Below are 26241 nucleotides of genomic sequence, written 5' to 3' on the forward strand. Positions count from 1 at the left end.
AAAAGCAGAATCTGTAAAATAGCTCCCAAGACGTCGTCATATTGAATTCTGTTCAGCATTCCACATTTATTGATTTCTGATATGATTTTGACGCATCATCACAGCATATAAATCTAACAACCCCGCAGCATTTCTAGCTTTTCTTACTTCCTGCTTTGCCCAGAGCTCGCTTCCTACTAGGCGGTCGCCACGGAGACTTCAAGTTCATGCCACCGCCCGGCTACGCGCCGTGCTACGAGGCTCTCCTGCCCAGGGAGAGGATGCGCATCGAGCCCATCAAAGAGTACAAGCACGACTTCAGCGGGGTGCGAAATCTGCTAGGCCCCACCCTGTCGCTCACCCACACCTCTTTCACGCCGTGTCCCGTGGACACAGTTCAGGTGACAACACCACCACCAACAAAAACTTCCTCATTATTATTAGTAAAGTATTGCATATTACATTATTATTATTTTTTTCTTTCAAGTTTCAATGTGCAATACAATTATTATGTATGCATACACTTGTAGCTAGCTGTCTTGCTATCTGTCTAAAATATCTATCTATCTATCTATCTATCTATCTATCTATCTATCTATCTATCTATCTATCTATCTATCTATCTATCTATCTATCTATCTATCTATCTATCTATCTATCTATCTATCTATCCATCCATCCATCCATCCATCCATCCATCCATCCATCCATCCATCCATCCATCCATCCAATCTACGGCTATAGATTGTGTTGCCGCCACATCTTGAGAGAATCCGAGAGAAACTGGCGGAGAATATTCACGAGCTGTGGGCGATCACCCGTATTGAGCAGGGTTGGACCTATGGCATTGTGAGTGTGACATTGGAGGAATGTAATAATTCAAAAAAAAGAAATAAAAAATAACAATAATACTGAGTTTTAAATCAATATTATCAATAAATAATATATAAATATATATACATATTAGAGCTGTCAGTTTAGCGTGTTTTTATTGGCATTAATTTAAATGGATTTTAACGGGATTAAAATTTTTCTTGCGAGATTAACGTGGCACACGTCACAAGCGGATGTTACGTTGCTCTATAAATACACCAGAAACAAAACAACAAGCGCGCTGCAGAAGTCCACGCCCATGTCCGTTTTGCCAGCCACGGCAGTGCGAGACACAGAAAACGGATACTTAAAGAGTTTATGAATGGAAAGTTTACTTTTAAAAAGTTGCCATATTGCTCCACTGACAAGACCAAAGTTATCTGTTCTTCTCTCTCTCTCTGTATCATACAGGTATACGATGTATGCCACCTACGCGATTGTTACTTGTTTGGAACTATTTTGTGTGGAAGGTTATAGTGTTCTGTGTCCATATAAATAGAGCGGGTGGAGCTTCTCTGTGTTCGTCTCACAGTGACAGTGCGCTACAGTGGTAGCGACCTAGCGAAAGTAAAATGTCTCCAGTGTTGTCATCGAACCATCGAAATGAGGTCTACACAAAACCGTAGAGAGACTTCCGCGCAAGAAGGACCAACACAATCAACATAGCCTGACTGTGTTAGGGGGAGTGATTCCCCCCCCCCCCTTTCAGAATGGTTTGCCCCTGCAGCACGGGGGAAGTGCGTATGCTTGTTTGTAAGGCCGGCAGTTTTGAATATAGCGGCACAGAATGAACACTAGTGTCCGGTGTCTCGTTCTTCTTCAACAAACATACAGAAACAGACTGCTGTGTTGAAAGCAAACTTGAGAAAATGAAGTATGGAACCATGGTTTAAATACACTATGGGCCGAGTACTAGTGTACCTTAGATGTGCACTTTATAATGTTATATTGCTCTGTTTTGATTTCATAAAAAAGCTGTTAAAACAGCTGTTGTGTGACAAAATATTTTTTTCACCGTTATTGATGGACAGTAATATTGTGTGAGAGATTATGTGTGAATAACTACACCAAGTGAAAAATGTTCATGTAAAATTGAAAATCGAAATTGTTATTTCAGTAAATATTTGCATTTGGCACATAGAAAACTGATTCATGATTCCATGTTGATGAGAGCATTAAAATTGGGGAAAAATAGCACAAAAATGTAAAAGGAAATTCAGAAACGATAAAAAATGTGTGAGTAATTACGATAAATTTTGTAGTTCATTTGAGTTAATTATTACAGTTGCATTTTTAATTAGATTAAATATTGTAATCGTTTGACAGCTCTAATATATATATATATATATATATATATATATATATATATATATATATATATATATACACACACACACACACACACACACCTATTGCTGATAAGTAACTCAGTGTGATTATCTTTCACAGTTAAGAGACGACAACAAGAAGCTTCATCCCTGCTTATTGGACTTCCAGAGTCTCCCGGAGCCGGAGAGGAACTACAACTTGCAGATGTCCGGAGAGACTCTCAAGTGAGCCTCTCGTTGAAATTTAGCAACCTGGGACTCGACAAAAACAAACGTCTTAAGACTCCACTTTGACTTTGCAGTGAAAGACTTGGGACTTAGCTTGACTTGGAGCGTGATGGGTTGTTAAATTATACATACATTACCGTGCAAATTATCATCATTATCAATGAGTACATACTCTTTTTGAATGTGAACTGCATAAACTTGACCAACTTCCAAAATATTGGCATTTGTCTCCCTTGTAATCGGCATCACCCCTTTATCTTTATCTTCTACTCAAAATCTGTGCTGATCTCAAATACAAACCAACGCTGGCATCTGAAGGGATAAGTCCATCATTGTAGTTGTCTACAAACTTGAAATTCATAGAAAAGCTGGAGGAGGCCCTCGTCCATGTCTCCCTGTTGAAAAATGAACTATAAACACCAGTGCCAGGAAACGATTGTATTCCAAAACAGTGAATGAGTTACAACTGTAGACGGACCTGAAATTTGCACATGCTTGACTTGATCCCATCTCTGCAAGACAGTTTTGGTGACATCTGTCTCCTCGTCCTCTCACAGGACACTCCTGGCTCTGGGCTGCCATGTCGGCATGGGTGACGAGAAAGCCGAGGAGAACCTCAAGAAAATCAAGCTGCCAAAGACGTACGTTCGCTAATATGTTGTGACGATTGTCCCAAATATTGACAGGTGTGGAGTGGAAGGGACTGATTTGTGCCCTCCGTAGGTATGTCATGAGCAACGGATACAAGCCGGCGCCACTTGACCTTAGCCACGTCAAGCTGACACCTAACCAGAACCAACTCGTGGAAAAACTGGCGGAAAACGGACATAATGTTTGGGCGAGGGATCGTGTACGACAAGGGTGGACTTACAGCATTGTGCAGGTAAGAAATGTATTGTCGAATTGCTAAATTGTTAGTCTACTTGGTTGAAGTGTCAAATTCTTCAGTCCATTTTTGTCAAACTTTTGCATTACTATTTACATAGTCATCTTTATTGGTTGTTGTTTATGTAAATTGCCAGCCTGGGGACTTGAAGAAAATGTAAATCAATAAATTAATAAAGACTAACAAGAAACTGCAGCAATAAACTGCAGCAATCTTTTTCGCATCGCACCATCCATCTGTCTGTCATATTTTTACGCATTATACTTCTCCTCATTGGCCAGTGCGCACACACCAGAGGTATTAGCACAATGACCATTGATTTAAATCGGGGGTCAACAACCTGCGGCTCTTTGGCGCCGCCCTAGTGGCACCTTTGTAGCTTTTTCAAAAATGTTTGATAAGGTCAAAGATGGGGGAGGGAATTTTATTTTTTGTTTTAATATGGCTTCTGCAGGAGGACAAACATGATTCAAACATTCTTAACATTTTCCAATTCTGTAAAAATGTGCAGAATAAATATTACATTTCAACATTTTTGTCAACGAAGATTTGCATCATAGCCTGCGACACATGTTTCTATTAGCAGGACGGGATGCCAGGCAGGTGACTGTTGTTAAAAATAAATGCCGTTTTATGGACAATTCACTGAAGGTACTGGCAAAGAATGGGAATCCGGAGGGCTGAGAGAAGCATTTTTAAACGGTACACGTGAGCTACGATAGTTAACACGCTGCAAAAGTGCGTCACATTCCTTGTTAATCTTAGCGGCTGTTATGGCTGTTACTCATTACGGCATCCGTGTTGGGGTTTTTTTTTTTTTGGATCCAAGATGGCATTTTCAACATTTTGGGTTCCTGACCACTCATTTAAAGCATAAAGACCATAAAGTGTCAAAAAACAGAGTCCAAAGCTTTTTGTGTACAAATTGCCATATTCAGTGTGAATTCAAGGCCTGTGTAGGTCATCACACCCTACTACAGTATTCTGTTGGCAACTGGTGGAAACACAGGATACTTGTACTTACTACCATCCAGTGGAAGAGAGTTGTTGTGCCTCTCACTATTCGTCACTGGCGTGCATAGATTTGTAGAAAATAATTACTGCGCTGCCACGGCGCAGTGGTGGACGTGCCCTATATGACATGTTTGTCAACATTTCTTCCAGGACATACTCAATAAGCGAAACCCTCGTCTGGTACCCTACAACTTGCTGGACGAGAGAACCAAGAAGACCAACAGGGACAGCGTTAACAACGCCGTCCGCACACTCATTGGCTACGGCTACAACATTGAGCCTCCAGACCAGGAGAGCAGTGAGTCTTCTTCATTCAGTCAGAATGTTGTCCTTTCACAACTAAGTTCTCGGTGAGCTAAACGTCAAACAGCTAGGCTTTCCGTCTGTCTCCCTCTGTTGGTCATTGTTTTTATGTTTCTCTAGACGGGTTGTAACCGGGAAGGTAAAAAAATTCTTGTGTGTTTCACATAAATCTGCTTCTGAAATGACTTTAATCCGTTGTTATCGAATGACTGCAATGTATACGATTCAGACTTTATTGTGGCAAACGACGACTTTATTTTCACAAGACTGACAGTTTTCATCCCAACAAAACACATCTTTGTTCATGTCATGAGTAAAACTTGTTTCCTCTTGGGGGGGGGGGAAATTATATATATATATATATATATATATATATATATATATGGCGAGAATGAAAGCTGGGCAACCTAGAAACCGATTACAACGGCTATGTGAAGTACCATCTGAAAGTCTCATAGAAAGTGTGAATGCAGCACTGAGGGCGATCCCTACCGTAACGATCACAGAAACCAATGAGCTGATATACGCTTCAGCATCAGTGATCCTGGAGACTCTGGGCTATAAGAGCAACCATGGAAGTCATGAGATACGTTACCCACCATGGAAAAGACGGTTGGAGGCTAAGATCAAGGCGGTCCGGAAAGATGTGAGTCAATTGACGGAGGCCCAGAGAGGTGTGATGAAAAGGCCGATACCCGAGAGGTACATCCAGATGACCATATCTGAAGCACTCGAAACTGCCAAACAAAGGCTCCAAGCCTTGTCCAGTCGCCTAAAGCGGTACACGAAAGAGAATGAGGCCAGACGAATAAACAGGCTGTTCGCAACACAACCTGCGAAAGTGTACGCTCAGTGGCAGGGTCCTAACAACAGAGCTGACCCACCAAGACTGGAAACTGAAAGGTACTGGAAAGGCATATGGGAGAAGGAGGTTGCACACAACAGCAGCGCACAATGGCTGGTGACCCTGAGAGAGGAACACAGCAACCTCCCTGAACAGAACCCGGTTACCATAACAGTGGCAGACATACAGGAAAGAGTCTCAGATATGAAGAACTGGACAGCACCAGGCCCGGACATGGTCCACACCTACTGGCTAAAGAAACTCACAGCACTCCATGAGCGCCTAGCAGTACAAATGAACCAGCTGCTGAGGGATGGGACTCACCCAGAATGGCTAACCGAAGGGCGAACGATCCTGATCATGAAGGATCCCTCGAAGGGTGCAGCCCCATCCAACTATCGGCCAATAACCTGTCTCTCCACAACATGGAAGCTCATGTCAGGCATCATTGCGGCTAAGATAAGTGGACACATGGATCAATACATGAACGAAGCACAGAAGGGCATTGGTAGAGATACCAGAGGAGCCAAACATCAGCTCCTGGTTGACAGAACAGTCGCACAAGACTGCAGGTCCCGACGTACCAACCTGTGCACAGCTTGGATTGATTACAAGAAAGCCTATGACTCGATGCCACATACATGGATCACTGAATGCTTGGAGTTGTATAAGGTGAACAGGACCCTAAGAGCCTTCGTTGCGAACTCGATGAGGATGTGGAAAACCACACTTGAAGCCAATGGCAAGCCACTTACCCAAGTGTCCATCAAATGTGGCATATACCAAGGTGATGCACTCTCCCCACTGCTGTTCTGCATAGGACTGAACCCCCTAAGCCAAGTAATCACCAAGACAGGCTATGGATACCGCCTCAGAAATGGAGCTACAATCAGTCACCTCCTCTACATGGATGACATAAAGCTGTATGCTAAGAGCGAAAGGGACATAGATTCCCTGATCCACACAACCAGGATCTACAGCAGCGACATCGGGATGTCATTCGGGCTTGAGAAATGTAGTCGGATGGTGACTAAGAGAGGAAGGGTAGTCCGCACTGAAGGGGTCTCACTCCCTGAAGGAACAATAGCAGACATTGAGGACAGATACACGTACCTTGGTATACCACAAGCCAATGGCAACCTCGAACTGGCAACAAGGAAAGCGGCTACGGCCAAATACCTCCAGCGAGTGAGGCAAGTCCTAAGAAGCCAGCTCAATGGCAAGAATAAGACCCGGGCAATAAACAGCTATGCCCTGCCAGTGATCAGATACCCTGCAGGAATAATAAGGTGGCCAAAGGAAGAGATTCAGACCACGGATGTTAAGACCCGAAAGCTCCTAACCATGCATGGAGGGTTCCATCCCAAATCCAGCACCCTGAGACTGTACGCAAGCCGAAAGGATGGAGGCCGGGGACTAGTGAGTGTGAGAGCCACTGTCCAAGATGAAACATCCAAGCTCCATGAATACATCAAGGAGAAGGCTCCAACGGATGACGTACTCAGAGAATGTCTCAGACAATGGGGAACAGAAGATGAGGCGCTGGAAGAGGGACCATCATGGGAGGACAAGCCCCAACACGGGATGTACCACCGGACCATAACTGAAGTGGCTGATCTCAAGAAGTCCTATCAGTGGTTAGAGAGGGCTGGCCTGAAGGACAGCACAGAGGCACTCATCCTGGCTGCTCAGGAGCAGGCCTTGAGCACCAGAGCCATCGAGGCCCAGATATACCACACCAGACAAGACCCAAGGTGTAGGTTGTGCAAAGAGGCACCTGAGACGATCCAACACATAACTGCAGGGTGTAAGATGCTGGCAGGGAAAGCCTACATGGAACGCCATAACCAGGTGGCTGGCATAGTCTACCGAAACATCTGTGCAGAGTATGGGCTGGAAACCCCAAGGTCAAAATGGGAAACACCTCCGAAGGTGGTGGAGAATGACAGAGCGAAGATCCTGTGGGACTTCCAGATCCAGACTGACAAGATGGTAATGGCGAACCAACCAGATATCGTGATCATAGATAAAGGGCAGAGGAAAGCCGTTGTAGTGGATGTAGCGGTCCCAAGTGATGGAAACATCAGGAAGAAGGAACATGAAATACCAAGAAACTCGAGAAATACCAAGGGCTCAGAGAGGAGCTGGAGAGAGCCTGGAATGTAAAGGTGACAGTCGTGCCTGTGGTGGTCGGAGCACTCGGGGCAGTGACCCCCAAACTAGATGAGTGGTTGCAACAGATCCCTGGAACAACATCGGACATCTCAGTCCAGAAATGTGCAGTGCTGGGAACAGCAAGGATACTGCGCAGAACCCTCAAGCTTCCTGGCCTCTGGTAGAGGACCCGAGCTGAATGAGGGACGGACACCACCCGAGGGGTGAGATGAGGATTTTTTTTTTATATATATATATATATATATGTGTGTGTGTGTGTGTGTGTGTGTGAGTGTGTGTGTGTGTGTGTATATAACCTCATGCTTTTATGCGTTACCTTCCTGCAGCCAGCCACAGCCTGGAGAACATCCGCGGCGACAAGGTTCGACTCTTCCGGGCCGAGAGGTCGTACAGCATCACACAAGGGAAGTGGTACTTTGAGTTTGAGGCCCTGACCACCGGCGAGATGCGAGTGGGCTGGGCTCGGCCCAGCGTCCGTTCCGACACCGAACTGGGAGCGGATGAGCTCGCTTACGTCTTTAACGGCAACAAGGTCAGTCCAACTCTACTGCTTTCGGTTTGACAGTCAAATGCTGAGACCAGCCGAAGCCAGGAGCGCACACATACCAATTTTTTTAAACATCTTCACAAAATGTAAAATGGGAAAGACTCCGCACATGATAAGGAAATGTTTGTCGTGTGTGCTCTTCACGTTGTTATCGTTTGTGGTGTATTTGTTTTTGCTGTCATCAATTACTGATCTTGATACAGCTGTTGTTGTGTCCGTCATTCAAATCTGCTCCCGATGAGCCGTATGTTTTTACCCTGCTTAACATGAACAGATGATCTGTGAGTAAAATATAATATATATATATATAACTCTCTCTCTCTCTCTCTCTCTCTCTCTCTCTCTCTCTCTCTCTCTCTCTCTCTCTCTCTCTCTCTCTCTATATATATATATATATATATATATATATATTGTGACTGCAATATTTTTTTTTTCAGACTTATAGACTATGTGATGTTTTCAGGCGCAAAGGTGGCACATCGGCAATGAGCCCTTCGGCCGCCAGTGGCAGTCCGGCGACGTGGTTGGCTGTATGATCGACCTGACGGAGATGAACATCATGTTCACGCTCAATGGCGAAATGTTGATCAGCGACTCTGGCTCAGAGATGGCTTTCAAAGATATTGAAATCGGAGAAGGTGAGAGTTTTTAATTGATTGTGTTCCGGACAAACAAAAATCCTTGTTCTGATCGAGCATAGCTGGAAGCAAAGAACAGTCGCACGATATGTTTCAAGGAGGGTCTGAAGGGGGAAAGTCTTACACTGCGTTTCATGCCTCCATCTTTCTCTGTTGTTCTTGAAAAGACAAACTGGAGACAAGTGTTGTGATTTCATTCTCCACTGAAGGAATAAACACACTGACATCAGTTATACAATTAAAGTTCCCATTTCACTAGCACCTCTTTTTTCAACCATGAGGCACAGTTTTCCTGTATGTACATTTTATTTTTATAAAATCATTTCCATTGCTTAAATTTCTGATGGGTCGCAAAATTCCTACCCAATCGTACCAATTCCAACAAACCCTATCATTTTTTTTATTGCCACTGTTAGCAGTAAAGGGGGGAATTAGACACACTGCAGTCTGTTGTATTGTCGATAGAGAACAATTGTTTTCCTGTGCAGTTTTTTTAGCTGGGTTTGAAGGTCCCTTTATGGATACTTAGTAGAAATTTGTCTTTAGACACAATGCTGTAACTTAAACCGTCAACCCATTCTTCAGTTTTTTAAAATTTTATTTTATTTTATTTTTACTCCTCAGGTTTCATCCCAGTGTGTGCATTGGGCCTGTCCCAGGTTGGAAGGATTAATCTTGGCCAGAATGTCAGCAGCCTCCGCTTCTTTGCCATCTGCGGCCTTCAAGAAGGCTTTGAGCCCTTTGCCATCAACATGAAGCGAGACATTACCATGTGGTTCAGCAAAAGCCTGCCCCAATTTCACCCCGCCCCCACCGACCACCACCACCTGGAGGTAACTCTTAATTGTCTCTTTTAATAGCTAAACGACACATTAATAGGACATCTGCATCAAAGTTTTGACATTCTGGGTTTGAACCTCTGCTCCACTCATGTTCTGTAATCAGAGTTATGTGTTTTGTGAGTTTCAAAGCAAACAGTTCTTAAATGCAAATGCTTTGAATGTAACACACTTGTGCATTGAAATGCAAGTTTAATTGGTTACACAGTAACAATGTCTCAAATCATCTTTCTCCATTCAAATGAATGGAAATGTCAGTCAATCTGTTCCAGAATTACTACTAGGCAGTAGAAAATTAACAAATGGGTGAAAAATCACTCGTTCATTTTTGTCATCAATGTCTTAGGTGTCCCGCGTGGATGGGACTGTGGACAGCGCCCCCTGCCTGAAGCTGACCCACAAGACCTTCGGCTCGCAAAACGCCAACACGGACATGATGTTCCTGAGGCTCAGCATGCCCATCCAGTTCCATGAGACCTTCAAGATCCCAGCGGGCACCACGCTGCTCACCCGGGCGCTCACCATTCCCGAGGACGAAGTGCTGGTAGTTGAGCCCGACTCGGAGTTTGAGGTCCTAAAGAAGTCGGCCAGCCGCAAAGAGCAGGAGGAAGATAAGAAGGAATCGTCGGTACCGAAGGAGATCTCGGTGGAAAACGAGAAAGACACCATGTCAGAGAAAGGAAAGAAAAGAGGGTATGATTCATATTTAATTCATTAATTGTCGGCACATTTGCATTTCACTATATAGGAAAATCACCGATACGAGGTTAGCTCAATATTTTTGTGCTCTTTCGATTCTGACTTTATGATGGCACCAAAGACCAACTCACACGGAAGTAATGACTCAAAAAGGAAATACTGTACATTGGTACCTTGGCTAACAAGTTTCAAGTTTAGCCTGGTTTGTGAGTTAGGAGAGACTGAGCTACCCGTGCACGTACAGTATATGTTTTTGATATCCTGTCATCTGTAAGCGATTCATTTTTAAGGGTTAGGTTGCAAAATGAGATTAAAATTAAATTAAGGTGGTTGTGGATCTTTGTGGTTTTAAACTAATATGTGTACAGTACGTAGGCATCACTTCAAACTTACCGCTATTCGCATCAGCGCTTGGTCTATATCCCCTGCGAATGGACTTGACGAACAACAAAATGTTCTCCTCTCTGCACCTCAGATTTTTCTTCAAAGCCAAGAAGGCGGCCATGACACCTCTTGCGCCTCCCCCCGCCCCGCCGACTGTGCCCCGCTTGGTGGAAGACGTCGTCCCCGATGACCGAGATGACCCTGAGATCATTCTTAACACCACCACTGTAAGACACACCATCATGTTGGGTTTAAATGATGCATTTAGTTGCAGACTGCACTCAAAGAAACAAGTTGAGGGGGAGGTTTGGTAGGAGAGAGGTGTTATTTGTAGGAACATTGCTGGTGGTGAACAGAATCCCCTTATCTCTAAAATCAGCACATTTCACAAACCCTCCAAAGCAGATTGCTTGTTCCACCAATGACATTCCAATGTCAAAGAGCAACAATTTGGAAGAATAACACACATGACCAACAGTTTAAAAAAAGAAGTTAAATTTAACAAATTTTGACAGGAACACTGTAGTGTTTGGTGTACAGTAGTATTCAACAATGTTACTGACACAGTAAGGTGTGTCAGACACTAAGACACAGGTGTCAAACTCAAGGCCCGAGGGCCAGATCTGGCCCACCATGTCATTTTATGTGGCCTGCGAAAGCAAATCATGCGTGTCAACTTCCATGATCCTTGCTAAAATCTGTACAGAAATGTCAAATTGTCATGTATAATAAATAACGTTGAGATTTTGCAATCATTCTGGTACGCTGTTAACACTCACTCAAACAATAATTAACAAGCAGTTGATTTGGCTGATTTCAAAACTGGTAATACATCAAATTGTTGTGTCCAAGTAATAATATATAAACACTTATTTAATTTCAATGTCGTAACGGCCCTCCGAGGGAAGACGTAACCCCAAAGTGGCCCGCGACAAAAAGGAGTTTGACACAAATGCACTAGGACCTGGTTGAAATTGATATTTTGAGGCCAAAATTCGAATAACCAATTAATCAGTTGTTTGGTGAGGAAAATATATATTTCATGAATACAAAGACTTCCTTTTAGTCGTGAACACTTAATAAGGCTATTAATTACAGGCAGACATTGGACTGTTTTACATTACTTCGTCCTTTACTATTTGGTAACAGACAGTAGTAGTAGTATTTGTACAACAGAGAGAAAAATCTGCAAACATGTTTTCCCTTGTGTTTGAATGTCATTATTTTTTTCTTTTTGTGCAGTTTTGTCACCATTCTGCGAAACACTTTTTTCTGTTTAATTTATATCGTACTTTTTTTTTTTCAGTTCAACATTTAAAAATATACATGACACATTTTCATTAAACTTAAAAAACATTTAAATAAAAAGTCCTGTAACATGTGTATATGTATATATATATTATTTTATATTTATTTACAATTTATTTTAATTTAAAAAAACGGTGAGAGACCTTTTAATAAGAGTCTTAACTTTTTCTTGTAAGGTTCTGATTCGGCCATATTTTTAATTTATTATGACAGTAAGCAGCGGCCCAATACTAAATTGTACCCACTATTCGAGGGACTACTGTATGATTTGTCATACTTTTACCCATCATTTTCCCTCCAGTACTACTATTCGGTGAGGATCTTTGCTGGACAGGAGCCAACCGGTGTGTGGATAGGTTGGGTTACCCCCGACTACCACCAGTTTGATCCAACTTTCGATCTCTCCAAAGTGCGGAACGTCACTGTCACTTTGGGGGATGACAAAGGCAATATACACGACAGGTTTGTTCATGTCATGCCAATACTTGTTTATTTTATTATTAGGCCCTCCTTGGAATTTTTATTCTCTTCAGTTGTTTGTTCAAATTAAATGTATGTGTTTCAAGGGCTCTCCAGAACTCATGCAATTGTGTCCCACGGAAAGTTTGAAAAGAAATGATCCCCTACTTGCGTCTTTTTTAACTGCTCCATTTAATGAACACAACATGGTGTCAAAGTTTGATGACGGTTTTGAATATTCACAGAATGTTTAAAAAAAAATCTGAATTGGATTGAAGTCTAACATTAGAGGACTCACAAACAAAGTCTCAGTGCAACATGATGATTGAGAATTTTTCTCCCTGTAGTATGAAGCACAGCAACTGTTACATGGTCTGGGGAGGGGACCTGGTCAGCACTCAGCAGACCCGTTTCAGTCAGGAGGACATGGTGGTCGGCTGCCTGGTGGACTTGGCCACGGGCCTCATGACATTCACGGCCAACGGAAAGGAAATCAACACCTTCTACCAGGTGAGGAGACGCATGTCCGTGCGTTACTGTGAGTTACTGCAAAACTGAGTGTAAAAAAAATGAACTGAGGAATGCATTTTGGAATTTAAGCGAGAAAAATTACACTTTGAGCAATAAAATCTCATTATCAAGTTATAATACCTTTATCACATTTATCACAATTCGGCCTTTATCACAATACATTTATCATACCTTATTTCAAATCAGCTTTCACCATTGAATTCAATGGAAATGCCGTTGACCTGTTCCAGCATCCCTCCCCTCAAAAAACAACAAATATTTTCCTCATGTGTTTTTCATAAATAGAATTCAAAATAGAACAATATGATGTTTTACATAACACAAAGATATAGTAAAAACATGATATCATGGCACTTCATGTACTATTAGAAGAAAGAAATGTGCATCATCATGAATTCATTGTGACTCCTTTTCATGTGTGCGACGTGATCAACGTGGGGCATTATAATACAGCTACTGTGAGTGATCCAGTCAGCTGCTGTAACAGTAGTTGTATTTCACAGAGCATTAAGAATGTACGCCTGAGATTTGTGGCGGGGAGGTGGTACATATGTTGGCGCACTGTTTGTGTTCACATAGCCATTGCTTCTAGTGTTACAACTCTGCCACGTTGCGACTCGTTAGCCTGTCTCTGAAGTTTCCCATTATGTGTTAGCTTTAAATTAGAGGGATTATTTGATATTTCAATGTTTTAAATACACAGCATGAGCAAATTTAACACATCAGTCAATTTATCACTGTGTTTGATCTTAGTGAGATTTTTTTTTTGCAGTGTGTCCTGTTCTTGCGCAGTAAAGCCATGTATGTTCTGTTTCAGGTGGAACCCAACACCAAGCTGTTCCCCGCTGTCTTCATCCAGCCTTCCAGCCAGAACATGGTGCAGCTGGAGCTGGGAAAACTCAAGGTCCGAGCCTGACACCCCCACATCTCCTTTCATTTGCCCCCAAGTGTCTCAAACCTTCTTCGCTCCGCCCCCAGAACATCATGCCCATTTCAGCTGCCATGTTCCGCAGCGAGCGCAAGAACCCGGTGCCCCAGTGTCCCCCAAGGCTGGATGTCCAGATGTTAACTCCGGTCATCTGGAGCCGAATGCCCAATCGCTTCCTTAACCCGGAGGTGGGCAAAGTGAATGAGAAGCTCGGCTGGATGGTGGAGTGCACCGAGCCGCTCGTCATGATGGCCCTGCACATCCCGGAGGAGAACAGGTAGGACGGTAACACTAGCCAGGTGGCATTGATTTAAAATGCAAGTATTTTTTCAAGACCCTCCTACCCATGTGTTTTAAACAAACACAAACAATAAATCTGTCGTATGATAAACAACATCTGATTTATTATGCCAAAATATTTTGGTCTGAACAGTTAGGCTTTCACTAAAATATGGGCAAATAGTTGAATTTGATGAATTTTTTTTAGCCCTAGATGGAAGTATACAATTGTCCTCTACCGAGCGGCGATCATTTGAGAGTGTTTACGAATGTAGTGAATGTTGCGTTCTCGTCTGAGTTCTTTCAAGGTCGCAAATGTTCACCAAACAGTCGCCAGGCGTTTGCCTGTACTTTCCTTCTCGCAAGGGAGTTTTGAACTCGACAAGAAAACCCAAACTTTTCGTGAACATTTGGCGAATGTTTGCGACCCAAAACAAACCCTGACAAATCGTGACGCGAACACGCATTCACTGACCTTGGCCAACAGTTGCAAATTTTCCGCCCTAAGTGGCAGATGGACATAAAAGTAACGTGTCTCTGTGTTCAGATGTATTGACGTCCTGGAGCTGTCGGAGAGGCAGGACCTGATGAAGTTCCACTTCCACACCCTCATGCTCTACTGCGCCGTGTGTGCCCTGGGCAACAACCGTGTGGCCCATGCGCTGTGCAGCCACGTGGACGAATCGCAGCTCTTCTACGCCATCGAGAACACCTACTTGCCCGGTCCTCTCCGCAGCGGCTACTACGACCTTCTCATCAGTATCCACTTAGAGTCGGCTAAGCGGGCGCGACTGGGCACCAACAAGGAATTCATTGTGCCCATGACGGAGGACACGCTCAGTATCAACCTCTATCCTGACGCCAAGAAGGCCCATTCCCTGCCCGGTGTGGGTCTCAACACCTGCTTGCGACCTAAACTGCATTTCTCCTCTGTCAACTTTGTGGGCATGGATCCTGACTTGTACACGCTTAGTCCCGTTTTCCCACTGCAGGTAGGAGACATGATGAACGAGTTCACTTTGCAAAATAAACATCACTGACTGTTCCTTATTATCTTTCCAAAGTGCAGTTAATCACGAACCTACAGTAATGCCAGATGTGGGGAAGTTGGAGTGGGTTGGGTGGGAATGCAGTTAGGCAGGAAACCAGGCAAGAAACTAGTTGCATACTAGGTGTGGTTAGCAAAATGTGATACTGACTGTAAAGCATTCCAGACCACCGTAGCCCTAATACCAGTTAGAATCTTCTTCTACAACTTCTATATATTTTTATGTATACAATTTACAAGGCTGGTGGACATACATAGATTCTCTTGGATCAATAAGTTGCACATGTAAATGTAAAAAAAAACCCCAACTAATTTATAATACTATTGAAGTATCAGTCGTTTTAAGAAATGATGTGAGACCTTTTAATATATATATATGTATATATATATGTATGTATAAAGGTTTTTTATAATGCATTGAATGTTGGCCTACTTGTAATTATTTGTAGCTTACCAATGGGAAAAAAATGTACAATTGTTATTTCTGGCTTATTAAAACCACAAATAATACTAATCTGACCCACTTGCGATCAAACTGGTGTGAATGTGGGCCGCAAGCTATTTTGTTTCACACCTGTGCTCTACAGGGTCTTTACGATTTTTTTTCGAGGGGGGGGTGCCTCTGCATTACTGACCCATTTGTTTGTTTGTTTGTTTTATTGAGCATATATAGCACACGCAATAACAGGTTGACAAAGGTCAAACAAAATTATAAAAGGAAAATTAGAAATAGTTAAAAGAGAAAAAAAAACACACATCACAGTTATATGCTCAAAGGAGTAGGAAGAAGTAAATAACTTATCTAGTCCTACCCCTTATTATGTAACTGAATTGTTCATTTTTCAAAACAAAGAAATGAAAAACTACATATCATTAAATATTTTTACCCTTGTGTATACTATGCTATTCTATTTCTACACCTTTTGGTTTGTATATATATAGTTATTCTTTCTTCTTTTGTATTTCGATTTTCTGATATTCATTATAATTAGCATTCCTTGAATACAATTGTTAAGTTGATCAAAATCCAAAACAAGAACAAACAGTTATATTACTATATTTTATAAGTATATCAAATGTATCTATTTTAATTAAGATTCATGTAGTTATTTTGCACTAATCTTTTGAATTTGAATGTCAACCCGACTTCTTCATTTCTTTCCCGCACTTCAGGAGCTGAAGACCCTGGCGATTAGCATGCTAACCGAGGCTGTCCTGGATGGTAGCCAGGCCATGCGCGATCCAGTGGGAGGCAGCGTGGAGTTCCACTTTGTTCCCATACTCAAGTTGATCAGCACACTGCTCATCATGGGCATCTTCAACGATGAAGACACCAAACACATCTTGAAGATGATTGATCCCAACGTGTTCAGCGGGAAGGAAGAGGAGGAGGAGGAGGAAGCGGTAACGGAAATAGTGGAAGGCGAAATGGAGGGGGAAAGCGAGGGAGAGAAGGAGGAGGAAGAGGAGGCCGAGCCGGAGGACGAGGGTGTGGGTGAGGAGGAAGAGCAGCTGAAAGCTTCGGAGAAAGGAGAGCATGAGGATGACGAAGAGGCTGAGCCAAAGGAGGCGCGAGAAGAGAAGGAGGAGGATGGCGAGGCCAAAGGTGGAAAAGTAGATGGAGAAAAGGTAGAAGAGGAGAAGGAGGCCGAGATGCTGGAGGCAGAATTGAGAGAAGAAGAAGAGGGTCTAGAGGAGGGATTGCTCCAGATGAAGTTGCCCGAATCCGTCAAACTACAGGTTGGTCTGATAACAATTCGAAATGAGAGAATGCTCTCCCTCCAGATATTCTGTGAAGGCCAAAGCGAACAACTGAAATGTTGTAAAATTATGGTCATTGAATTTCTGAAATGTTGAATGTGAGACTTGAACTTGGAATGGTTTCAGTCAGGTGAAAAGTGTAAAAGGAAGATACATCCATACATCCATTTGTTAATCCGCTTATCCTCACAAGGGCTGCGGGGTTGCTGGAACCTATCCCAGCTGTCTTTGGGCAGTAGGCAGGGGACACTCAGAACACTCTGAACTGGTTGCCACCCAATCGCAGGGCACACAGAGACGAACAAATATCTGCACGTACACTCACACCAAGCGACGATTGAGAGTGCTCCATTAACCTGCCATGCACATTTTTGGAATGTGTGCGGAAACTGGAGTACTCGGAGAAAACCCATGCGGGTACAGGGAGAACAATCAAACTCCACACGGGAAGGCTGGAGCCAGGAATTGAAGCCCGGACCTGCGCCATGTGGGGCAGACGTGCTAACGAGTTGTCCACTGTGCCGCCCAAAAGAGGATGTAAATATGTAAAATCTGCGGTTATGTCTGAATGGAAATGTGGAATACCGAAAAATCTGGTAATTTGGAGAAAGTGATCAATAGTTCCGTAAATGTGTTACTTTGTATTTGGAACAGTTTGAGAAAGGGGATAAGTGGAGGCCAACCACATAATTAATGTAAGCACCCCTCCTTAAAATGTGCCTGATGGGCAAAAAAATGTCTGTTGTCCAAATATGGTCAAGTCACACTTTTTTTTCCACAAACCAATACTATTTGTCTGTCCCCACATCATCTGTAATTTTCTCCCATTATTCATCAATTTCAAGTGTTAAAAATAGCTTGAGAACCAATCCATTAACACTCTTTAATGGATTCTGAACACTCTGCTTCTTTCCTCCCTCTGTGGGAGCTGTCTGGCAGTGAGTCGCCTCCAGATTAAAAAGGCTGGATGTTTTTTGGGTTTTTTTAAACAATGACAAGTGCAAATAGGTAAGGAATGACAGAGTGAAACTCCTTTGTTAAAAAGGGATATATGAAATGGTTCTCTACAGAACGGAGTGTGTCAACCCCAAAGGTGCACAGAGATTAATTTTCACCAATGACACTGCTTTGTCTGCTCATTTAAAAAAAATTTTTTTTTTTTACATTTATTGCATCACTGATGGCTCGAAACAAATTTGGGAAGATCATATAAGACAGTCGTTTGCGTTTCATGAAGTAATTTGTGTCAAACTGCATCTCTTTTCTCTCAGATGTGCACCCTGCTGCAGTACTTCTGCGACTGTGAGCTGCGACATCGCGTGGAGGCCATTGTGGCGTACTCGGACAACTTTGTGCACGAAATTCAGAGCAACCAGCGGGTCCGTTACAACCAGCTGATGACAGCGTTCAGTATGACGGCTGCCGAGACAGCGCGCAAGACTCGCGAGTTCCGCTCGCCACCGCAGGACCAGGTATAGTTAGTAATTAGGAAGTAGCAACCTACTGCAAAACAATTGCCTACATTTCTTGCTTCCTAAAATTATTTTGAAATTCATGTATTTGTGAAATTGTTATTTTGTTTATTCCATTCAAGGTTCTTTTGCTGACCGATTTCAAACACAGTCCGGAGGATGAGGATTGTCCTGTGCCCGAGGATGTCCGAGACACTCTGGGAGAGTTCCACAACGACCTTCTTCTTCACTGCGGTGAGGAGACCCGAAAATAGCTCACATTCTGCATGCACTCTACTTCCTGTTCTTAGCCTTTCAACCACCCCTCGAAGGCATACATATCGAGGAGGAGACAGAGGAGGAGCAGGTGGACACATCCCTGAGTGGAAGACTCCTCAGCCTGGTGGACAAAGTGAAAAGGTTGCGAAAGAAGGAAGAGGAGGAGAAGCCCGAAGCAGAGGAGGAGCCCAAACCCAGTAAGATGAAACACAAATCGACTCATGTGACTTTTGTGTCCTGCTTTGACACAAATATGGAATTTAATCCACACCTCTTTGTGTCCTGATTTGAATCCGTGGAGAAATTTGGAAGGAGGCCAATCGATACATTATCTCTTAATATGCAAATGTTGGGGTAAAAATGTGGTAATTTCAGGAATGTGATAATACTTCCATATATGTCCTCACAGAACCGAACTGAACTGAGTCCGTAGATAAATGTGGAGTTAGAAGTTAGCCATGGGCTGATATTGGATTCTGATGGTGTGATAGCTCCTGAGCAAAAATATTACACCATTAAAATCACAGCTCGAAAATGTTTACAAAAAATATTTGGGTAAATAAAAAAATAAGTAAAACACAGTATTTTGTTTTCAAACAAATTCTAGGATATTTGGCACATTATGAAACATGTCTCATGTTAAGTTGAAAGAAAGAAACAAAGAAATAGAAAATAAGAAATATTAACAATATTCTTCTGTTTTAATTATTCTGAGTAAGTCAGAGCATTTCATCACTGGTGAACTATTTTTAGAACAGACCATTCGGCTGCTCATGTTGTCCTTGGGGCTAAATACTAGCAGCTAGCACTGTGTTGTTGTTGTTTTTTTTAGGACGCAAAAAGAATCCGAATATGTTCTTGTCTCCCCTCCGTGAGTCGTCACCTTACCGTGGTGGGAGGGGTTTGTGTGTCCCAATGATCCTAGAAGCTAAGTTGTCTGGGGCTTTATGCCCCTGGCAGGGTCACCAATGGCAAACAGGTTCTAGGTGAGGGGCCAGACAAAGCACGGCTCAAAGACCCCAATGATGATTGAAATAAATGGATCTAGGTTTCCCTTGCCCGGACGCGGGTCACCGGGGCCCCCCTCTGGAGCCAGGCCTGGAGGTGGGGCTCGTTGGCAGGCGCCTGGTGGCCGGGCCTACACCCATGGGGCCCGGCCGGGCACAGCCCGAAGAGGCAACGTGGGTCCCCCTTTCCATGGGCTCACCACCCATGAGAGGGGCCAAAGGGGTCGGGTGCAATGTGAGCTGGGCGGCAGCCAAAGGCAGGGACCCTGGCGGTCCGATCCTCGGCTGCAGAAGCTAGCTCTTGGGACATGGAATGTCACCTCTCTGGCAGGGAAGGAGCCTGAGCTGGTGTGCGAGGCAAAGAATTTCCGACTGGATATAGTCGGACTTGCCTCCACACACAGCCTGGGTTCTGGTACCAGTTCTCTCGAGAGGGGTTGGACTCTCTTCCACTCTGGAGTTGCTCACGGTGAGAGGCGCAGAGCAGGTGTGGGCATACTCATTGCCCCCCGGCTCAGTCCCTGTACATTGGGGTTCACACCGGTAGACGAGAGGGTTGCCTCCCTCCGCCTTCGGGTGGGTGGACGGGTCTTGACTGTTGTTTGTGCATATGCACCAAACAGCAGCTCAGCATACCCACCCTTTTTGGAGTCCTTGGAGGGTGTGCTGGAGAGTACTCCTGCTGGGGACTCCCTTGTTCTGCTGGGGGACTTCAATGCTCACGTGGGCAATGACAGTAATACCTGGAGGGGTGTGATTGGGAGGAACGGCCCCCCCGATCAGAACCCGGTGTTTTGTTATTGGACTTCTGTGCTCGTCACGGATAGTCCATAACGAACACCTTGTTCAAACATAAGGGTGTCCATATGTGCACTTGGCACCAGGACACCCTAGGCCGCAGTTCGATGATCGACTTTGTAGTTGTATCATCGGATTTGCGGCCGCATGTTCTGGACACTCGGGTGAAGAGAGGGGCGGAGCTGTCAACTGATCACCACCTGGTGGTGAGTAGGCTCCGATGGTGGGGGAAGATGCCGGTCCGTCCTGGCAGACCCAAACGTATAGTGAGGGTTTGTTGGGAGCGTCTGGCGGAATCCCCTGTCAGAAGGAGTTTCAACTCCCACCTCCGACAGAGCTTTTCCCATGTTCCGGGGGAGGCGGGGGACATTGAGCCCGAGTGGACCATGTTCCGTGCCTCTATTGTTGAGGCGGCCAATCTGAGTTGTGGCCGTAAGGTGGTTGGTGCCTGTCGTGGCGGCAATCCCCGTACTCGCTGGTGGACACCAGCAGTAAGGGATGCCGTCAAGCTGAAGAAGGAGTCCTATCGAGCCTTTATGGCCTGTAGGACCCCAGAGGCAGCTGACGGGTATCGACTGGCCAAGCGGACCGCGGCTTCGGTGGTCGCCGAGGCAAAAATCCGAGCGTGGGAAGAGTTCGGTGAGGCCATGGAAGCCGATTTCCGGAAGGCTTCGAGGAAATTCTGGTCCACCATCCGACGTCTCAGGAGGGGGAAGCAGTGCACCACTAACACTGTGTACAGTGGGGATGGGGCGCTGCTGACTTCGACTCGGGACGTTGTGAACCGGTGGGCAGAGTACTTCGAAGACCTCCTCAACTCCACCAACACGTCTTCCTTGGAGGAAGCAGAGCCCGGGGACTCTGAGGTGGGCTCTCCTATCTCTGTGGTTGAAGTCACCGATGTGGTTAAAAAGCTCCTCGGTGGCAAGGCCCCAGGGGTGGATGAGATCCGCCCGGAGATCCTCAAGGCTCTGGATGTTGTGGGGCTGTCCTGGTTGACACGCCTCTGCAACATCGCATGGTCAACAGGGAGAGTGCCTCTGGATTGGCAGACCGGGGTGGTAGTCCCTCTTTTTAAAAGGGGGGACCGGGGGGTGTGTTCCAACTACAGAGGGATCACACTCCTCAGCCTCCCTGGTAAGGTCTATTCAGGGGTGCTGGAGAGGAGGGTCCGTCAGGAAGTCGAGCCTCAGATTGAGGAGGAGCAGTGTGGTTTTCGTCCCGGCCGTGGAACAGTGGACCAGCTCTACACCCTTAGCAGGGTCCTTGAGGGTATGTGGGAATTCGCCCAACCAGTCTACATGTGTTTTTTGGACTTGGAGAAGGCGTTTGACCGTGTCCCTCGGGGAGTTCTGTGGGGGGTGCTACGTGAGTATGGGGTACCGAACCCCCTGATACGGGCTGTTCGGTCACTATACCACCGATGTCAGAGTTTGGTTCGCATTGCCGGCAGTAAGTCGGAATCGTTTCCAGTGGGGGTAGGACTCCGCCAAGGCTGCCCTTTGTCGCCGATTCTGTTCATAACCTTTATGGACAGAATTTCTAGGCGCAGCCGAAGCTTTGAGGGGGTCCGTTTTGGGGGCCTCAGTATTGCATCCCTGCTTTTTGCAGATGATGTGGTGCTGTTGGCTCCTTCAAACGGGGCTCTCCAACTCTCACTGAAGCGTTTCTCAGCCGAGTGTGAAGCGGTTGGGATGAAAATCAGCACCTCCAAATCTGAAACTATGGTCCTCAGTCGGAAAAGGGTGGAGTGCCCCCTCCGGGTCGGGGAGGAGATCTTACCCCAAGTGGAGGAGTTCAAGTATCTTGGAGTCTTGTTCACGAGTGGGGGTAGGAGGGAGCGGGAGATCGACAGGCGGGTCGAGTGCAGCGTCTGCTGTGATGCGGACGTTGTATCGGTCTGTCGTGGTGAAGAAGGAGCTGAGCCAAAGGGCGAAGCTCTCAATTTACCGGTCGATCTACGTCCCAACCCTCACCTATGGTCACGAGCTATGGGTCGTGACCGAAAGAACGAGATCCCGGATACAAGCGGCTGAAATGAGTTTTCTACGCAGGGTGTCCGGGCTCTCCCTTAGAGATAAGGTGAGAAGCTCAGTCATCCGGGAGGGGCTCAGAGTCGAGCCGCCTCTCCTCCACATCGAGAGGAGCCAGATGAGGTGGCTTGGGCATCTGATTCGGATGCCTCCTGAGCGCCTCCCCGGTGAGGTGTTCCGGTCATGTCCCACCGGGAGGAGACCCCGAGGAAGACCCAGGACACGCTGGAGAGACTATGTCACCCAGCCTGCCTGGGAACGACTCGGGATACCCCGGGGAGAGCTGGAAGAAGTAGCTAGGGAGAGGGAAGTCTGGGCTTCCCTGCTAAAGCTGTTGCCCCCGCGACCCGGCCCCGGATAAGCGGTAGATGATGGATGGATGGATGGATGGATGTTCTTGTCTTTGTCCCTGCTCCTCTCCTCCCACCTATACGCGACTGATCATCCCTCCCCCCCTCTCTGCTCAGCCGAAGTGGATAGAATAAATAGCCACTGAACTCTTCAATTATCTTATCTCTTTCGTGAACTCTGCATGCAGCCAATCATATTGCAGTGGTGGAGTCCCCTTAAAAAAGAAATGCTCAGAACCATTGATGGACTGTTTTTACAGTAATTGAAACCTTGATTTTTTTTTAAAACCATGGTAAACAACATCGAACCAGTAATTAGCCCATGCTTATTGGAAGGAGGAGGCCAATATATAAAATATCTGCATGTATCTGTCATTGAGAATGGGTAATTCTGATAAATATGAAAATTTGGGGATTGTGAAAAATAGTTCTGAAGATATCCTGAATGGTGTTGGAATGGTTTTAATCAGGTTTGAAATAATGGATGGAGTAGGTCAAAATGAATTTTCGGAATGTGATCACTCATGTTTCTGTGTATGCTCTGTTATGAGATTTAGAAATTGGATTGATCTGAATTGGTGGAGAAATGTGGAAGGAGGACATCTCTATGTAAACTATCTGCTCATGCAGGCACCCTTCAGGAGCTGATCTCGCACACCATGATCCACTGGGCCCAGGAATCGTTCATCCAGAACCCGGAGCTGGTGCGTCTGATGTTCAGCCTTCTCCACCGGCAGTACGACGGCCTGGGCGAGCTGATACGGGCGCTGCCCAAAGCGTACGCCATCAATACCGTGTCCTACCAGGACACAATGGACCTGCTGGAGTGTTTGGGCCAGATCCGTTCGCTGCTGATTGTCCAGATGGGCCCGGAGGAGGAGCGCCTCATGATCCAGAGCATCGGGTCTGAATGCTTTGTGTGCACTTGGTCTACATCCAAATACAAAGCACAGAAAAGTAGGCCAAAACCGTTTCGTGATGAAGAGTCTTTCTATATCATTGGAAACAATACCATTTATATTTCTATTGCATAATGTACTTTAGCATGTACAGTATATACAGTACCGCACATGTTGTTTGGGAGTCCTCAAAACTGGGGTTCCCCAGGGGTCCACAAAGTCATTTGCAATCAATGATAATTGAAAAAAAATGGTATACCAACATAATTGGCACAGGTGCGGTAATAAAAACAGCATAATAAAACAATAATCAGTCAATTTAAAGCACTGATACCAATGTGGCACATTATCACATAAATCATGACATCTCTGCATTAATAAAATGCTATTTTTCAAATGATGTAAAAAAGCCATATTCTTTTAAAGTCCCCTCCCCCCCTCAAATACATCCAGTATTGATATGTACATGATATTATGACGTATTATGAGAATGTTGTATTTTTTCAAATGTATGTTTTAAAGTATGATTTTGTGACCCTGTTAAACTTGAACTTTTAGCTCCTTTAACATTATTGTATTTGTAAAATAACATCACAACGATGTCTTTGAGCTCAACAAATACTCCATAAATAAAGATACATTGTATTGTATATACTAATACTAAAACCAATAGACAATAGACAAAACCAAAGCATTTTTGACAAAATAAAAACTGATAAAACCTAACAAACTTGCTCTTAAAAAAACATTCAGAATGAAATAAAAACGAATTACTTGGAAAAATCGAAACCTCATAAGTAACCCTGCCCCCGACTTAATACATTCAGGCGGAATTGAAACACAAGGAATTGAAAGTGTGATGTATTCGAATGCAGCCTGATTTTGGCTTTTAATTTTCATTCTTTTTCTAGAAATATCATGAACAACAAGGTGTTTTACCAGCACCCCAATTTGATGAGAGCTCTTGGTATGCATGAGACGGTCATGGAGGTGATGGTCAACGTGTTGGGTGGCGGAGGAGACTCAAAGGTAAGTATCCTTCCCTCCAAAATCTCCATTATGGTGTCTTGATGGGTTTATAGCACGGATAGGCGTGCTCAAAAGTCAATGTTTTTTTTTTTCAAAACAGACCGCATCGGTCAGGTTACTCACCAGGCAACCTGGTCTGCATTTTATTCCACAGGAGATCCGCTTCCCCCAAATGGTGACCAACTGCTGCCGCTTCCTGTGCTACTTCTGCCGAATCAGCCGACAGAACCAGCGCTCCATGTTTGATCATCTGGGCTACCTGTTGCAGAACAGCGGCATCGGACTGGGTCAGTGCACCGCATTCATCCGTTTTGATAAAATAGAAAATGGAAATCTGGGTACACCACTTCCAAGTACAGCGCAACTGCAGAAATGTGGCAGCGAGGTGTGCAGTAAGTTGGTAAAAAGGGATTTGGGGAGCGTGATAAATCGCTCCATAAAAGTCCTGAATGGAACAGTTTGAAGTTGCACTGGCTTGCATCAGAAATGTGGCAGGAGGAGGTGAAAATATCACGTCTCTTCATATCAGAATGGTACAGTATTGTGATTCGTTTTGAAAATGTGGAAATATGCTTCCCAAGATGCCCTACATGGGCTGAACATTTTGAAGGTGGAAGTGCTTCAATCAATTGAAAAATGTGGACCAGTGAGGTCAATATGTAAAAGATCTCCTAATTTGGGAATCTTATCGCAATACTATGGGAATTGGGGAATATGATAAATGGTTGTGAATGAAGCGGCTTGGCGGTTCAGTGGTTAGCACGTCGACAGCTCTGTGTAGAGTTTGCATGTTCTCCCCGAGCCTGCGTGGGTTTTCTCCGGCTACTCCGGTTTCCTCCCACATTCCAAAAACATACATGGAAGGTTAAAGAAACACTCCAAATTATCCCTAGGTGTGAGTGTGAGAGCAGATGGTTGTTCGTCTCTGTGTGCCCTGCAATTGGCTGGTAACCGGTTCCCCCGCCTACTGCCCGCAGACGGCTGGGATTGGCTCCATCACCCTTTGCGACCCTTGTGAGGATTAAGCGGATCAGAAAATGAATGGATGGTTGTGAATGAGATGAACAATTTACTTTGAATCATTTGAAAATGTGCAATGGAAAAGTTGATATGTAAAGTCTCATAATTTAGTCATTTTATCGACATAACAATGTGGACATTTTTGAAGTGTGATAACCGATTCCATCATATGTCCTGAATGAGTTGAATAGTTTGTAGTTGGAAATGTGGAAGGAGGAGGCAAATCTCTCATCATTCGGGAATTTCATTGTCAGAATGCTGGAGTTTTTGGAATGTGATTCCTTATGCCGTGAATGAGCACAACAGTTTGGGATGGTTTGAATT

The 26241-nt window shown here is 44.6% G+C and overlaps 1 protein-coding gene across 11 annotated transcripts in view; it reads left to right on the forward strand.

Moving 5' to 3' along the window:
* The window catches only part of ryr1b (ryanodine receptor 1b (skeletal)), a 116299-nt gene that overhangs the window by 34837 nt on the left and 55221 nt on the right, over positions 1-26241 (forward strand). For all 11 annotated transcript variants that reach the window (XM_052078747.1, XM_052078752.1, XM_052078754.1 and 8 more), the window contains 23 exons: positions 164-380; positions 724-828; positions 2302-2405; positions 2966-3049; positions 3132-3291; positions 4459-4606; positions 7957-8162; positions 8641-8815; positions 9440-9648; positions 10001-10347; positions 10829-10964; positions 12347-12507; positions 12852-13014; positions 13853-13939; positions 14014-14240; positions 14790-15234; positions 16464-17030; positions 18323-18523; positions 18646-18757; positions 18835-18978; positions 23600-23873; positions 24780-24897; positions 25052-25184. In XM_052078747.1, the coding sequence (XP_051934707.1) occupies positions 164-380; positions 724-828; positions 2302-2405; positions 2966-3049; positions 3132-3291; positions 4459-4606; positions 7957-8162; positions 8641-8815; positions 9440-9648; positions 10001-10347; positions 10829-10964; positions 12347-12507; positions 12852-13014; positions 13853-13939; positions 14014-14240; positions 14790-15234; positions 16464-17030; positions 18323-18523; positions 18646-18757; positions 18835-18978; positions 23600-23873; positions 24780-24897; positions 25052-25184 (4523 nt within the window). The remainder of the gene's footprint in view (positions 1-163; positions 381-723; positions 829-2301; positions 2406-2965; positions 3050-3131; positions 3292-4458; positions 4607-7956; positions 8163-8640; positions 8816-9439; positions 9649-10000; positions 10348-10828; positions 10965-12346; positions 12508-12851; positions 13015-13852; positions 13940-14013; positions 14241-14789; positions 15235-16463; positions 17031-18322; positions 18524-18645; positions 18758-18834; positions 18979-23599; positions 23874-24779; positions 24898-25051; positions 25185-26241) is intronic.

Source organism: Hippocampus zosterae, chromosome 10 (assembly GCF_025434085.1).
Source record: "Hippocampus zosterae strain Florida chromosome 10, ASM2543408v3, whole genome shotgun sequence".
NCBI lineage: Eukaryota > Metazoa > Chordata > Actinopteri > Syngnathiformes > Syngnathidae > Hippocampus > Hippocampus zosterae.